This window comes from Liolophura sinensis, chromosome 8, assembly GCF_032854445.1.
Source record: "Liolophura sinensis isolate JHLJ2023 chromosome 8, CUHK_Ljap_v2, whole genome shotgun sequence".
Classification (NCBI taxonomy): Eukaryota; Metazoa; Mollusca; class Polyplacophora; order Chitonida; family Chitonidae; genus Liolophura; species Liolophura sinensis.
In genome coordinates, this window is record NC_088302.1 from 27,391,323 (window position 1) to 27,407,684 (window position 16,362).

General features: G+C 38.2%; 1 protein-coding gene across 1 annotated transcript; it reads right to left on the reverse strand.

The window, feature by feature from the left end:
- Positions 1-1,381: 1,381 nt before the first annotated feature.
- On the reverse strand, positions 1,382-15,201 carry LOC135472940 (Krueppel-like factor 9). Its single transcript, XM_064752679.1, has 3 exons — positions 14,417-15,201; positions 6,099-6,188; positions 1,382-1,889 (listed from the first exon to the last, which is right to left on the reverse strand). The coding sequence occupies exons 1-3, from the start codon at positions 14,931-14,933 to the stop codon at positions 1,708-1,710; spliced, it is 789 nt and encodes a 262-aa protein (XP_064608749.1). The 5' UTR covers positions 14,934-15,201; the 3' UTR covers positions 1,382-1,707.
- Between the last annotated feature and the right edge of the window lie 1,161 nt (positions 15,202-16,362).

Here is a 16,362-nt window from a genome sequence, read left to right on the forward strand (position 1 = left end):
CAATTTTGAGAAAGAATAGTTTTTCCATCCACACTGTCATACATGTGGGTTCTTCAAAAAATATGTGTATCTGTTGGGAGTTATACTTAAAACTACTGGGGCTGCAGCAACCTGTGGATGGTCGTGTGTTTCCTCTCACCATAACGCTAGCTACTGTCACATAAATAAAATATTCTGGAGTATGGCACAAAACACCAATCAAATGAATAAATAAATAAATAAAACTACCAGTCCGGAATCATTCCCAGCATTAATTTCACTACTAGCGCTTTGAGCGACAGTTCTGACGTCAGCCTATTGATCTCACTCCATATCACTTTTCCTAAATATACAGTTCCTTGTTACTATTTTAGTCTGAAGGTATTACATACTTTGACCAAGGATTTACAGAAGAGACAACTAACTACTACACCAAACAATATTCTCATCATGATATTCCAGAGCCTGCACATAAAAGCTGATGTTGGTGTGAATGAATTGGGCAAAATATTAATTCCCAGGGATCAAAAATAAACTTTAACATTGCATTATTTCCAATTCCGATTTAAGTCAGAAATAGCTTTGTAAAATCGGCCCCAGGATCACATAGTTGTTGGAGATTAAAATCAGACACCATCTTGACTTGGGGTATAATTCCTGAATTTGGATTTGAAATGAAACTCTAATTTTCTTTTCTGCCATGAAAGTCCAACAGCTTGGTAAAATAAAATTACTATGAAAATTTTAGAGCAGGAAAGTGTTTTGAAGTAAGGATTAAAATCTGACATAAGTCTTGGACAGTTTTGTGATCCTGTTATATCTGGTGCAGGTCCCCTCATTTTAGCTCTTATGGTCTTCATTCTACATGGAAGAAAGGCATCTCTTCAACTTGGTAAATTTCCAAAAATATTCTACATGTAAGTTTGAGGTTTAACATGGTACTTTCAAAAAGTAGAAAATGGTGCTTGTTCAGAAACATACAATTCAACATAAGAGAGACACAACTGAACTTGGAATAGTAAATTGTTCATTTTAAGGGGTTGTATGAAATTGAAAATGGATAACAAACTATGTGACTAAATGTACTCGTAGTCAAAACAACAAGAATAAGAAAAATCCTAAGGACTTAACATAAGTCTGCTGCCGGAATGGCGTGGTATCATAAATATATATAAGAGGAAGTTCATGTACAAGATGTAAATTTTCTGCAATCCTACGCCTACACAAAGTTCCTTTTGTTCAAGTAGCTACTACCATCACTTTCCTAATGATTATGTAGCACCATACAACAATGTTGTTGACAACTATAAAAATCACTTGCGTAAAAATATAACACTTTAATTGTGCTGTAATCACTCATGAATTAAATCAACAACAGACTGAAACATGCGATAATGTGCAGTGTGGCCAATGGTGGACTACTGTGTAAGTTGTTAAACATCCTGGCAACCAAACATTTGTGAAGAGAAATGCTCATTTTAATAGAGCTTTCTCCACTACGGCAATTTCGCTCTTTTCATAACGATAATAACAACCATTAATTAACAACTTTAAAAATGTACGAAAGAAGGCAGATGACTAAGACAATGCAATTCTTAAATAGCACACTTAACTGCAACTAATACACATGGAATTCAAGGATATATCACAAATTCAGAGGATGAACAAGCTGATGAGTTTGGCTACATCCGTACAGCACAGCACACAAGGAGATTGCAAGGGTGATTTTCAGGGAGATGCCGCTGGACTAGACTGGTCAGACACACCATCACTTGTTGAACCTGCTTTGTTTTGAACACGTTTCTTCAGCATGCTGGGATCAAACTCTGGATGCCGTCGAGCATGTTTATTCAGGTGGTCGCTCCTCATAAACTTTTTCTCGCAAATTGGACAACAAAAATTCTTCTCCCCTGAGAACAGAATATCAATACACGTTAACTTATATATGTGCAGTATATGTGTATACAGGCATTTTATCATATGTACACGTTGGTCAATTATTTAAATGTTCTTTTACACCATACTCATTGATGTTTAAATACATAATGAAACCAGGTCTCATGAATCAAATAGCATACAAACAAGATGAGCTACATGTACCACCAAGGTTGTACTTATCAATGTACCCCCACCCCTTCAATACTCAATGTAACCTTTCATATATCTCCTTTAATCACTTTATATATAAGACTTGGGACTTGGGAAATGTTTGGTCATTCACTCTTTTTTTTCAATGCTCAAAGTAAAAATATAATAAAATATGGTGCAATGCATTTAAAATCCTTTAGCTTTGAGTACATCAAACGAATAAAAATATGCTTTTAATATATGCAGAAGTCTTCAAGTATAATCCTTACTTAATAAGCCTAGAATAAGAACAGCATGCACATGTTTCATTGTAGATCAACAGCAACCAGATAGCCTTGTGGTAGGAAAAGGTAATTCTATAGGGGTAGGTGTACCTCTGACTAGTGGTGTTCGCACAGAGGTCGCTCACGAAGCAGAGTGTATCAATCACACAAGGAAGACTGTACTATTACAGTCTTTAACAGTTATAACATTTCAGTTATAACATGGCTGAGTCTGGACCAAGTTGGATTTAAATTCATTGAGATCGTAAAATCAACCTCATGATCTTGGGGAAAATAGGTCAAGGCCATAGAAAACAAAAATAGGGTTCTTCTCTAATGCATTGTTCAAAGCCTGTTCAAAAGACACCATGATTACAAGCACTATATGCCATTTAATTTTAGCGGAGCTGTTCGCCTTTAGCAAATATGTCAAGGTAATTGAAAATTAACAGCGTTCTTCTCCATGACTTTGTACATCTATAACAAAAATTTGTTAAATTTGACTTGAAGTGTTGCTGAGATAGAATGTGGGTGGATAGACAGACAGACAGACAGACACAAGGACAATATCCCAGGCCAATTTTTGGTGCATTTCATCGACTTTCATGTTGTTTTACAGTGTGTATGAATGAAATTTACTGCATTTCACAGCTACAAGAGCACTTTCTCTTCATCATTATGTAGATGTCGAAATACCTTCAGTACCTTTAGGGGATATTTTGATCCCTGGCTTAATAAGTTCCTCTGTACAACATATTTTTCATGTACATGTAGTACTTCATGGGCTTGGTAAGGATGTTAAAATATTCATCAAAACGTTGCAAATCTAATAAATAAGAACTTATTATCTATATACAATATGTATGTATATATATATATATATATATAATATATATATTATATATGTGTGTGTGTGTGTGTGTGTGTGTGTGCTCATTACTATTCCGCTGGACATTTTTTTGTGTTCAATGTCATTTGCCTTTAAAGGTGATATTTCAAAAGAAATTGCCAATTTCTTCTCTGTGTGGCCAGTTTCTTAGCTACAATAACTGAAGTGTGTGACATCCATTGCTTTTTACTGTCTTCATTTTTCCCGACCTAAAGAGGTGGCCTCTTTTGTGAGCAAGAAAGCTGCTGAGTCTGTAAATGATTTGGGGAAAAGCTGAAAATACTCTTCAGGGCACTTATAATTTTGGTCTGATGTCTAAAATAATATTTTAATCATGCTTTTTGTTGCGAGCTTGTTACATGTATCTGTTAATAATTTCTAAAGCCAGTATCTTCAGCAGCTGTCCTGCATCTGACTGTTGTAATACACATACACACTGTTCTTTTTTTGTGTCTCGCTAAATCTCAGCAATACACCAGAGCATAAAATCCAACTCGACTCAACTCAACTGTTGTGTCAGTGTCAAAATATCGAAGTAACTCCAATCATTACGTGTATTCCAATCATTACATGTATGCACTGTGAATCTTCGAGTCACATGACCATTTGTGATTTGGACACACTTAATGACTTCATGAGATGAGATGAGTTGAGTCAAGTCCTACGCAGTCTTCTATGCCAAGCTTAATGTACCACTGAAAAGTCTGTCAAGATTCTTGGTGAGGTTTCCAATTGATGGTTGTTTAGGTACATGTAACAGGTTTACTGAAAATGACATATCACGTCATACTGCATCCTTTCGATCACACCTTTACTTCGGATGATGGCTACATAGAAAGACATGTGAATCTTGCAATTCTCTGCACCTTACTCTAACCTTTAGACATAATTAGAACACAGAACATGCATGTAAGGTGTTGCAACGGGAAATGAGGAAAACCTTCCAGAGGCTCACAGGTACGGTACCAGAGCTCAGATTTAGTACATATAGGTAGCCATGGAGAGGAAACAAAGCAGAGCCCAATACCATTGTGCATGTATACTGTCAAGACCTTGACACTTTCCAACACAAATCCATAAACAATTAACATAAGGGGTAAGGACATATTCCCCCCTCTGGACACTTTCCCCCCGCTGGACAATTCCCCCCACCCCCCAGACAATTCCCCCACCTATATACAAGATTTGAACTTATTCATGAAGTAGGGGCCTCCGTGGCTCAGATGGTTAGTGCGCTAGCGCAGCGCAATGACCCAGGAGTCTCTCACCAATGCGGTCGCTGTGAGTTCAAGTCTAGCTCATGCTGGCTTCCTCTCCGGCCGTACGTGGGAAGGTCTGCCAGCAACCTGCAGATGGTCGTGGGTTTCCCCGAGCTCTGTGTGCGTGTGTTGATTTATGATATTAACAACAGTATTATAATCAAATGAGTTTAATGAGTTTACCAATTTGAATTGTTTTTTTTTTCTTCTAAATTTATATCCTAGCCAACCGTATTTATATGATTTTTTTGATTGTTGTTTTACTCTGCACTCAAGAATATTTCACTTGTACGGCGGCAGCCAGCATAACATGTCAATAAACATCCAACAATCCAGGCATAATTTGTTGTTTTAATTTGGACTTTCAACTGCCAAGGCCTTTAGACCCTTGCAGCGATACACAGCTGGCTAAAATACAGCTAATCTGTTCATTTACATTAACAAATAGCTTTTTAACTAAGTGGTTAGAATTTTCTGCCAAAATGTATGGCTTTGTGTTAAGTAAAATGTTTAGACCAAGTTTTAAGATTTTGTATGTCATACCACCCTGAAGGCTTTTTTTAACAGCAACCTCTACTTGCTGTTTCAATACCAGGTGTTAATTTTGCTAGGGTTGGACAGGAGGGGGTCCAGATTAAAACAACAGGTTATGGCTAGGTTATTAGATGTTTATTGACATGTTATGCCGTCATACAAGTGAAATATTCTTGAGTGCAGCGTAAAACAACAATCAAAAAAATCATATAAATACGGTTGGCTAGGATATAAATTTAGAAGAAAAAAAAAAACAATTCAAATTGGAAGATTGAAATGTAAAAGGACAGAACACCACCATACAAGGGTCTGTCAAAGGACACTTTCGGTAATTAAGGTCATAACTAGTCTAAACCCCTAACCTTTGGCAAGTTACTGACAAAGTTTATTATGTAAGACAAACAAATATCCACACCATATTCATCAAAGGCAAATGGTCTTAACCATGGCCCCATGTGCACTGTGTGCAGGAGAATCAATAAGCTTTCTGTCCAAAGCTTGGACTGACCCAGTATCCAGCAATTGAAAGATAAGAGTCTTAAACACTCTGCCACAATACACATGCAAAACAATACAAATTTTCAAATTAAGAGAACTGATTGACTGAATGAGTATGACTGAATGAGTATGGCTTAATGCCACACTGGCAACGTTTCAGCAATACCATGGCAAAAGCATGTTTCATCCATGTATGGTTGTCGAGGCAATGACATAGAGGCAATGCCAAGATGCAAAAGTAGATAAAGATGATGGACATGTTTAAAACAGGTCAAAAAAAACCAAAACAAAATGGTGGATAAGAGAACTGAGTGAAGAATATGTCATAAAAGAGTAGATATACATGTAGTTTTACTTCATATTTACTCATTCATGTCCGTTATGAGTTGCATATAAAAGTATTGTACCATTCAGCGGTGTATACACGGGGGGAAAATTGTCCAGGGGTTGGGGGAGAGGAGGAAATTGTCCAGGGGGGGAATTGACAGGGAGGAAATTGTCCGGAAGGGCAGCGGGATTGTCCAGGGGGGAATATGTCCTACAATCTTAAAATAATGTCTGTTATCCTGATCCTAATGATGGGCTTACCTGTGTGGGTCCGTATATGTCTGGCTAGTTCATCTGACCGAGCAAACCTTTTACCACAACCAGGCCATGTGCAGGGAAATGGGCGCTCACCTGGAGAATAACCACAACACATATTGCTTAATTTACATGTACACGTACCATTCTCTCTCTCTCTCTCTCTCTCTCTCTCTCTCTCTCTCTCTCTCTCTCTCTCTATATATATATATATATATATATATATATATATCTATACATGAACTAAAGTGACACAGTTGTGCCTGCCGTAAAGCTACGCAAGCTCTGTAGGACAGACCCCACATCTGCAGGTACTTCTGAATAGTTATCTCCCTTAGACCAAACTGAAACTGAAATTCACACATTATTGGTGTGTATATAGTTAAGAATTAACAGTCATTCTAATGCTTTACATGTACACCATTCTCATGTACTATGCACACATAAAGAAACAATTTAACATGAACCACCACTGTTAACAGAACACACATTGTACATATATGTACCTACACACAGGGTGCAGTACACAGTTTTGCCTGGGAATGATAGGAAAAAGGTACAGAATAAATCCGCAGAACAGAATGTAATCATTATGAATCCTTGCAAGAAGTAAGTCGCTGCAAGCGTGCAGGCTTTGGTCTAGTGGTCATATGTGCACTCCTTTCAACTGACAGTTGATTCACTAACACAGCGCAGTCAGCATTATGGTGGAAGGGAACCCATGGCCATCCACAGGCTGCTGGCAGACCTTCCCACGTATAGCCAGAAAGGAAGCTGCCATGAGCAGGACTGGAACAGGAAATTTATATATTCTCCCGCTCTCACTGTTTGTGGGTATTAAATGACAAATAGTCATCTCGGTGACACTTATGTGTCTCTTGGTACAGTCTAACGTTTGTTTGACCACCTGTCTTTCATCAATATTGTGCGAATACATACATATCTATAGGTCACATGGATGGAAAACTAATTTGCCAAAGGCTGGTGCATCTGCATGTCCAGGCAAGGACAACAAGTGCTATCATGTAATTCCCCCCCCCCCCCCCCCCCCACTCTCCACCCCCTCCACCCACCCCAAACCCACCAACTACAAGGATATTCACACAAATATTACAAGAAATCACATTGCATAGTCTGTGATCTTTCATGTCTTTCAGGTTTCATGTTTGGTCATTTCTCACTATGTCTCAGTCAACTATCCTTTCAGTAAATTTTCAACCACTCATATGTGTACTCAAGGCACATGTGTACAAACTTTAAAGGAGAAGAAAACCTAAAAACATGACACTATAGGCTGAAAAGAGCACATTTTTTTCTATCTGGTGGTGCCTGCTGCATAATTTTGCCGTTTTTCCTCGCCATACACGTAAGGCCTGAAGACTACAAAGCTAGTAATAAATCGCCGAGTCCATCGCGTCCTCCATCTTCAACACCCTGTATTTATGCTGGGGGTGTGTGCCTCTCAATCAATGGGAGTCGTGAAAATTCCAGCTTGTTGGTGTGTAAACTCGGAACTGACGTCCAACATTGCCGTTTCTTGAACGTCAAGGGGAGAAGAGTTTTCTTCCGGAAATGTACAAACTGCACTTCGGGCGGTTTCCTACGACAATTCTCCTCTTAAAACAGAAAGCTTCAGGGCTAGTTCTTAGGCAAAATGGAGCTGCCCACAGCAGATTTTGGTGCTGATTTAATTTATAATTTGTCAACTTGAAGTACATATCAGAATTTTTTTTATGGCATGCACCTGCAAGGAAAAGCATACTCTTTTCAATGGTATTTGATTGATGTTTAAATTTTCTCCTCCTTTAAACAAGTCTATGAACTACATGGAGGATATTGCAGAGTGAGAGTTGAGCACCATAAATATTGCTCTTCTGAAAGGTGGAAATTATGGTGTCTCCTGGGTTGTTATTTGTTGTTCGCTCTGCAATATTCTATTTATTATTGATATGTTGACAATATCATTTTTTATGCATTTGAACGTATTATGTTGAATGTTTGTAGCCGTGGATCTTCACAGACTTGGATATTGTGTGATGTCCTGTATGACGTGTCTTGTTGAGTGAATGGAAGATATGGCATGTTTATAAGTGGGCCATGTAGGTCATCTGTTGCACTTTAACAGCTGTCATAATCAGGGGCAACTACTCTTGTCGATTTGGTGATGCAAAGACCTTTGGACAACAAACAATGTGCTGCTGGCATAATGATTTCGACGCCAATTTCATTTTGCTTTTCCTTATATCTCCCCAGGTCAGATGTGCTGTAATTATACGCTGTACAATTACATAAACATGTTCTTGAAACCTGTACTGTGATATCATGAAATGTTATGAAGATGTCTTATGTTGCAAATCTCAATAGATTACAAATGAAAGTAAATGCTGACTGGGTATTGATCCAGTTTTTCCTGACTGTGATCTCGGTCATTCTATTTATTTTGATATGATTTCAGTAAGTACTTTGACAGACACTGACATTGTTGGTAAAGACAAAGTATATATGGTAGGTTTGAGAGTAAGTTGAAGTACAGTTTGAGTACAGTTGATTGATGCTGTGATTTACTGACTGTTCAGGCTAGGTGAAGAACGGGTTAATTTGATTGTTGGAACATAAAACAAGCTCTCTGTGTTAGAGAGGTTAAAGACACAGCTCAGCGAGGTTGTTTGTCAGAAATGGCCAAAGTGTTTTCTTGTTGACAAATAACCTAATGTACATGTAGGTTGTTTGACTGCTTGATTAACTTTATGACTTGCGGTTAAATATGTTTTGGATATATTGACAGTAAATTTATTTATTTATTTACTTGATTGGTGTTTTACGCCTTACTCAAGAATATTTCACTTATACAACGGCAGCCAGCATTATGGTGGAAGGAAACCAGGCAGAGCCCGGGGGAAACCCATGACCATCCGCAGGTTGCTGCCAGACCTTCCCACGTACGGCTGGTGACAGTAAATAGATGTACATGTAAGTGATAGATGTATATTATTGTTTACAGAGATGGAGATATACTTTTTAACCACTTAAAGATACATGCCTCATGATAACACTGAAGTGCTTATGTTATATAACTTGGATAATGCCAGTATTGTGAAGATGATACATGTAAATGTATGCATTTATAGAGAGATGCGGGATAATTTTGTTTGTTTTTTTAATAACCATTAATGCTACAGTTCATTACATGTTAAAAGGTTATGCTAGTGGAGAGCATAATGTCATACGTTGAGTTACTGGTTACAATACAGACCTATGCCATAATAATACACTTGTGGTAAGCATGAGGTTAATGGTGTTGCGTTGGCTTTCAACTACATGTAGTGACAGTATTTTTTTTTCTTTTTTTTTTTGTTAGGTATCATTTACTTTTAAGAATATATAATAGTGTTAGGATCCAGATATATAGTGCAATGGACTTACACTACATTCTTAATGCAGTACTGTAACTTTTCTAGTTTAAGGTTTTCAAGAATTAATTTCTCATGTTACTGAAAAGAGATTCAGAAAACGGAAACAAGAGACACTATATTATCTGTGAGTCATGAGACACACTAATGTATACTGTAATGTATAGGTTTGTACTAGCTGATATTGTTATGTATCGCACTGACCTTGTTCAGTGAATAAACGTGCTACTGCTGTAGTCCTATCAATATGACAGAACAATGAAGCACAGTCATATTGTATAGGGCAAGTACTGCTGGCATGACGATTTCCAAAAATCAAATTCATCTTGCTTTTGGAGCCTCATACATGTGTGACATGCAGTAGCAGTATTAAAAGTTGAATAAACTTGTATTATGAAGTCATCTGAAATCAGTGGAATGCTCTAAAACAAAATGTTTCTTTTTAGACATCATGGTAATGTGAAATATGTAAATGTTATCTAATATGTCAAATAAGACTTTTATCACTGAAGGAAATCCTGACATGTACATGTACATGTAAATGTTTCCAAAGAAGAAATGTAGCTAACCTGAGGAGTTTTGCTAAAAATTACTTTAAACTGCTAGCATATATTGTACATGCATGTAACATTATATAATACACAATCAAATAATCAACCATCCTCCACAACACTGCTGCATCCAAATTCTTGTTAAAAGGTATCAACAAGAGGGTGGAAAATGGCTCAGTGCATTTGAACCATAGAGAGCTAAAACAGATGAACGAATGCCAACATTCAATTATATTTTTACAGAGAATATGCGGACTGTCCACTGAGTCAAGGATCGCGAATACTAATATAAATTACACATACAGACACAAGCCCTCTCAGCTGATGACACAAGGTGATAGGTGTATTGTAATAAAAATGTAGATGAACAACAACAAAGTTATTTATTTAATTATTTGATTAGAGTTTTACATGTACTCAAGAACATAGAGACACAAGCCCTCTCAGCTGATGACACAAGGTGATAGGGGTATTGTAATAAAAATGTAGATGAACAACAACAAACTTATTTATTTAATTATTAGAGTTTTACACTGTACTCAAGAACTTAATATCATGATAGTTAGTATATATATATGCATTGTAGCCATAAGAAGTGCACTTAGCTAAGGGCTACCTGACACTATGTACATGTAGACTGGTGACACCTGACTACGGCATATCCTACTAAACTTGCAAGGGCAACAGCCTTCAAGTGCCCAAAAAAAAAAACAAAAAAAAACAAACACACAGAACAAAAATAAGTAAAAGTTCACAAAACAAGTTGAAGAAAATGAGATCAATACATGGAAACATGTGACCAAAGCTTTTTAGTGGCAAATCTAATGGATGAAATCTATGACGTATTACTCTCCCTGTCTCACTTCAGGTACATGTAACTCTTTTTTTTTTCCAGTCTTTCCTGAAGGCGCACCCACATAATGGCAAACATGCAGAAGAGAGGTGGTGGTTATGGGCCTGGTGTGGGCAGGGGATGTTTGGGGATGTGTTTGGAGGTACTGGTAATGAAAGAGATGTGAACAGACAGGGGTCTCTCTACACATGGTACAAGTACACAATGACTTTTGCCTGGCTCCTTTCTTTTGTATCCAGCACCAGGAGATATATCAACAATTCTATCATGAAGTGTCTTGGTAAAGCAGATAAAAAAGGAGACTTAAAAAAAAAAAAAACTCATTTGAATACAGGTGAGTTTGGACATGTGGCTGGTGATGTGAAGAAGATAAAGACGAGTGTGGCCTCTACCATCTGTCGCGTGGCCCACACAATCGAAACTAGGTCAGCCTTTCATCCGCATATAGGGGCTGATGACAAAGACAGCCCCGCCTACCTCAGTTACAACATGAGGCCTGTGGGGGTGAACTATCCTTTGTTACCTAGCCACTGAACAGCACCTTAGCAACACTAACATTCACCCTGCCACCATTCAATCATCTCATTCTGCCCTTACATGTACTTAAATCTGCTGAGCATGTTTCTCGCTTGGTCTCAGCAACTGTGCGGATGGCTGAAGTGTACTGTACATTTGAGTCACATGGGTGTCAATCTGACCAGGCCTGTAGCTTTTTAAAGGCTACCATAACACACTGTAAACATGCAAGCAACAATGGCCACCCAGTATTATACAAGGCTGGCATGAATTGAAAAAAAAAATAGAAATATGAAAGTGTGTACAACCAATCAAATGAACATGTACATCCTCCTAGAGAAGAAATAAAACTCGAAATATGTGTATTAAGGTTACTTCAGTTTAAGAAAGAAGAACTGATGCTGTATAATAAAAAGAAATTAAGGGCAAATTTTATCATTCACATTTGCACAGTGTGCCATTATTTTTTACATTGATCAATGTCTATTTAACATCAATCTGTTATGGTTGGAGGAAATCGGGGAGAAACTGGGGAGAAACTGGGCAGAGCCGGGGGAAAACCCATGATCATCCACAGGTAGCTGAGAGACCTTCCCACGTATGGCCGGAGAAGAAGCCACCATGAGCTGGACTTGAACTCTCAGAGACTGGATTTGGTGAGAGGCTCCTGGATCAATGCACCACACCTGTCACGGAGGCCCCCTGATGCTCCAATATATATAGGCACAGTGTCTGGCTGATGGAACACCAATCAATCAATCAATTGAATGTACATGGTACTTGTTGCTCACAAGCCTTCCCCATAATTCATGTGGTGAACGTATGATTATGCCCGCCATATGGCTGGAAGGCATGTGGTTTTCAACTAATGTTAGATTGCCTAAATCCCCACATGATTGTCACAGAGTGTGACCATGAACAGGGACCGCGCAGGAATCCCAACAGGTATTCCTTGTCCAAGGCAGAGATTGAACCTGTAACTTCATTAGTCCTCACCATGAAAAGACGCCATAACCTCTCGGACACACTCCTGTTGTTACTATAATCACACCTTTTTCTATCTGTTTTAAAGACTCCATGGAATTTTACAGTGGTTTCCATAAATCAACATAAAAGTATAGCCAAGTATTTAGTACATGTACATGCAAACATGAAGTTCACACTACATACATGTACATGTACATAACATGTCATGTGTGTATTTAACCTTAACAGAAATATTGCATTTTAATAGCCTAATTTGGGCACGGCGTGATTTCTGAAGTCAGTTTCATAGTAACTTGCAGGAAGGATATAATATCAGCTTGGATCAAACTACTACTACAAAAGAAGAGATCCCGAGTACTCATTTCTAAACTACCGGTAATATGTGTGATGGCAGTTAATTCATGCTCAATAATACACTTATATTTACTACATTTAATAATGTTTCAAGAAGCACAAAATGGTGTTCTTACAGGGAAAACAGGACAAAGGGTTGAGATGTGCAAAGGCGAATGAGACTCCCGGTATTTAAAATACTTGCCAAATATATGCATATTCTTGTACGGGTGTGTATGTATTGTAAAATAAATAATCAGGATGCAGACTGTAGTGAGTTGTTTGTAATTGTAATGGAATTAAACTAAAACAAAATCTGTATTTCAAACGTTTATACCAAATCCATGTATAAATTGCATTCTGGATACCAATGGAAGTTGAACTTATTTATTGCCTATATAAATGTGAAATCAGGATTTCCTTCACTAAATATAAGTATACCCCACTGGCTAGATTTAGATATCGCTTTGGTTACTACACAGCACAACCTCCTGACGTCAAAAAGAAACATTTTGTCATACAAGCCGTCATGTGCAACTGGCCTGAGTAAGCATGGAACTACTATGCTAATGTAATGCCTGATGGCTTGGCCAGTTCTAGTCAAAGCGCTATGCATTTGAAAACATTCAGAGATACAACTGTAGGTCACATTTTCATGACTTTTTTGAAACCTGCCTCAATTCAACTTAACAGACGCTACTGTATGGATACTTATGGATACCAGGGTACTTTGGGTACCTTTGCCCTGTTAATTCATATCCATGTACATGTAGCTGTATTTCAGTGAAACATCTCATTAAAACCCATCCCAATGTTCTAATATGCAAGGCATTCTGAATAGAAGTGGTACAAGAAGTATAGTGCTTCTAGGCAGAATGCTGTGACTTGTACTTCACTCTGATGCACTGTCATAATCAACAAATATAAAACACCAGATCAGCATGCACATTACTCCTCTGCGCAGGTTAAAAATGCCATGTGTTGTAAAGCTGATGTTCCTGTCAATTGACTTTTCACTGGGGTAAACAGATTTTTCAGTGAAGTGCCTCCTACATGTACTTCTGCCAGGTCGTGTAAACAGCAACCTCAGCTTAATATATCTCAAAACTCAATATCTCTTGTACCTAAATGGTACACTCTTACCCTATAAAATATAAATGACTGAGGTAAAAAAACAAGAACATGTGACACACCTGTTGCGTTACACACTGTTATAAAATGACTGCCCCTGTACATATCTCAACATGATGAAATGTTGAGAGGAGGTTACATCAATGAAAATATGATATTTAGGCCAGGAATGCAGGACATTATCTTATTTTCAGTTAACACCGACAACACTATCCACCTAGAAGGCACCACTGCTGTAATTTGCCTGTGTACATCAGATATAATACTGCGCAGTAGCACACGTTTTATACAATGACAGGTAACTAAAAGGAGGGTCCAGAAGGGGGTAATGTCCATAGCCTTTGTTTACTGTAACAACATTAAAGATTTCAACAACAGCAGGTCAGAATGACAATTAAATGATAATGACTATTTGGATTTTTACAGATATTACACACTGCCATTTGCTGTAAAAATACCAATAATACATCCTCATAAAATAAGTAAAATAAAACAAATAAATAATAGCATAACAATAAATAAACAAATAAAAATTACACCTACCAGTATGAGTTCGGAGATGGGCTTTTAAATGAGAGCTCTTGCCATACACTTTGTCACATCCCTTGTAATGACATCTGTGTACCTTTTTTGTGGGACCAAAGTAGGAAGGATTAATCTTATCTCTCGTGTTTTCACCGTCACTGTTGGTCAGGGTGGGCGTGGTCCGTCTCTCCAAGCCACCCTCAACACATTCGCTATAACTCTTCACCGTACAGGGGGTATTTCTATTCATGTTGAAGTCAAACTCACTAACTTCACAATCGAAGTCATTTTCTACGGGTTCCTGCTTAAATGTGCTAAGGTCGGTAAGAATCCTTGCCAGCATGAAGAGAGAATCGGCCTGATGTCCGACATCCTGCGTCAAGCCATGCTCAATGTTCCCAGATCTCCGCAACTCCATCGTTTGAAGATCGTTTGGGGATCTAACGGTGGCATTTGACATGCCAGACATAGCGACCAAACATTCAGCAGCCAGATTTGTGTCAAAATCCATCCTGTGATTCATCTGTAGTGTCATTGTACTCACATAAAGTTCCCGGGAAAACAGCTCCTCTACCCACACGTCGTCTGCGCTATTTTCGCTTTTGCCAACTTCAGCACACGCCTTCTTTTTTATAGCCTTTGTCCTTCCCAGTTAAGACAACCTTAAAGTAGCTTGACTTCTCAACATAAACTCTTCGATCGCTCTTGAAATTCACTGAAATTTTCTGGTTTCACACAAAATGTCTCTCTCTTACCCTGAGATGTTAAGTAACGTGGCTGAAATGAAGAAAGAAGGATTTGCTTGGTGTGCTCCTCAAACGCTACACCTGCCTCAGCGCGTGCAGTAGGCGTGGCCAGCTAGCAGAAGGATGTGACGTCAAATCATATCTCGCTATTTCATTGGTAACTACGGGATTAACCGCAAGACGAGGGAAGTTTGACTTTTCTCAGCAGGCACTCGTCCTTGCTCTGTGTAGGTCTACAAGGTTATATATGTGCAGAGCGCGGTGAACATTATAATATAGCTTAGTATAACAGACACATCTTTAAACCTCTTCATATGGAAATATGAAATTGATATTCGTTTGATTGATGTTATAAGCAACCGGTAGCCACATTACATACCTGCAGCTCTGATCGAAGGGGTGTGATTCAGACGTTAGCTGAACTAGCTGAACATTACGTAATCATGAGTATAGGCCCCCACATACAAGTAGCTAGGTCTGCGATATACGTAATCACAGCTCATTTAGCTGGTCACTACGTACGATGATGACGCAGCATCCGGCGCAGGTCAGTTAGACTTCCACGCGGACAAAATATACTTCACTACAAAATAACAGCTCGAATCCTACCGTACATTTGGTATGCACAGATTCCCTGAATCGACCGAAGCGAATAACCTACACGTAGGTCTATATGTCACAGCTTGCATGCGTAAACCATCTTTCAACAGCCGTTTAAACTTTTGAATCGAACATGTGGAAAAAACGTCCGCTAAGGTAGCCTATCTGCTGGTTGTTGGAAAATGTCTTCCAACATAACTTGTCGTCATAAATTTATTTGTTTTTGGCTTTTAAATATAAAGGTAGGCCTACTAAGATAACAGTTTATCTTTCAAACAGCCAACAGGTAAGCCGCACGTGTGTGGCTCAATTGATCAGACAATGTATTCATGTACAAAGCAGTACTTGCTCGGCACGTTTGTACATTGTTAAATCAGGTCAGCCTAATTCAGCCGTGGAGCTATCAGCAGGTGGAAGGCATTAACTATCCAGTCGTACACATTAACCTTGAGATGTATTCAGTAGGCCCTATCCTTTTTTTTTATTTTTAGAAGTGTAGCGTCTAATATTTGACAATGACACAAGTTGTCACTGTATAAAGATAGGCCTACCTAAAATACAAAATAATAATAAAAATAATGATAATAATAATAATAAATAAATAAAATAATAAAAACC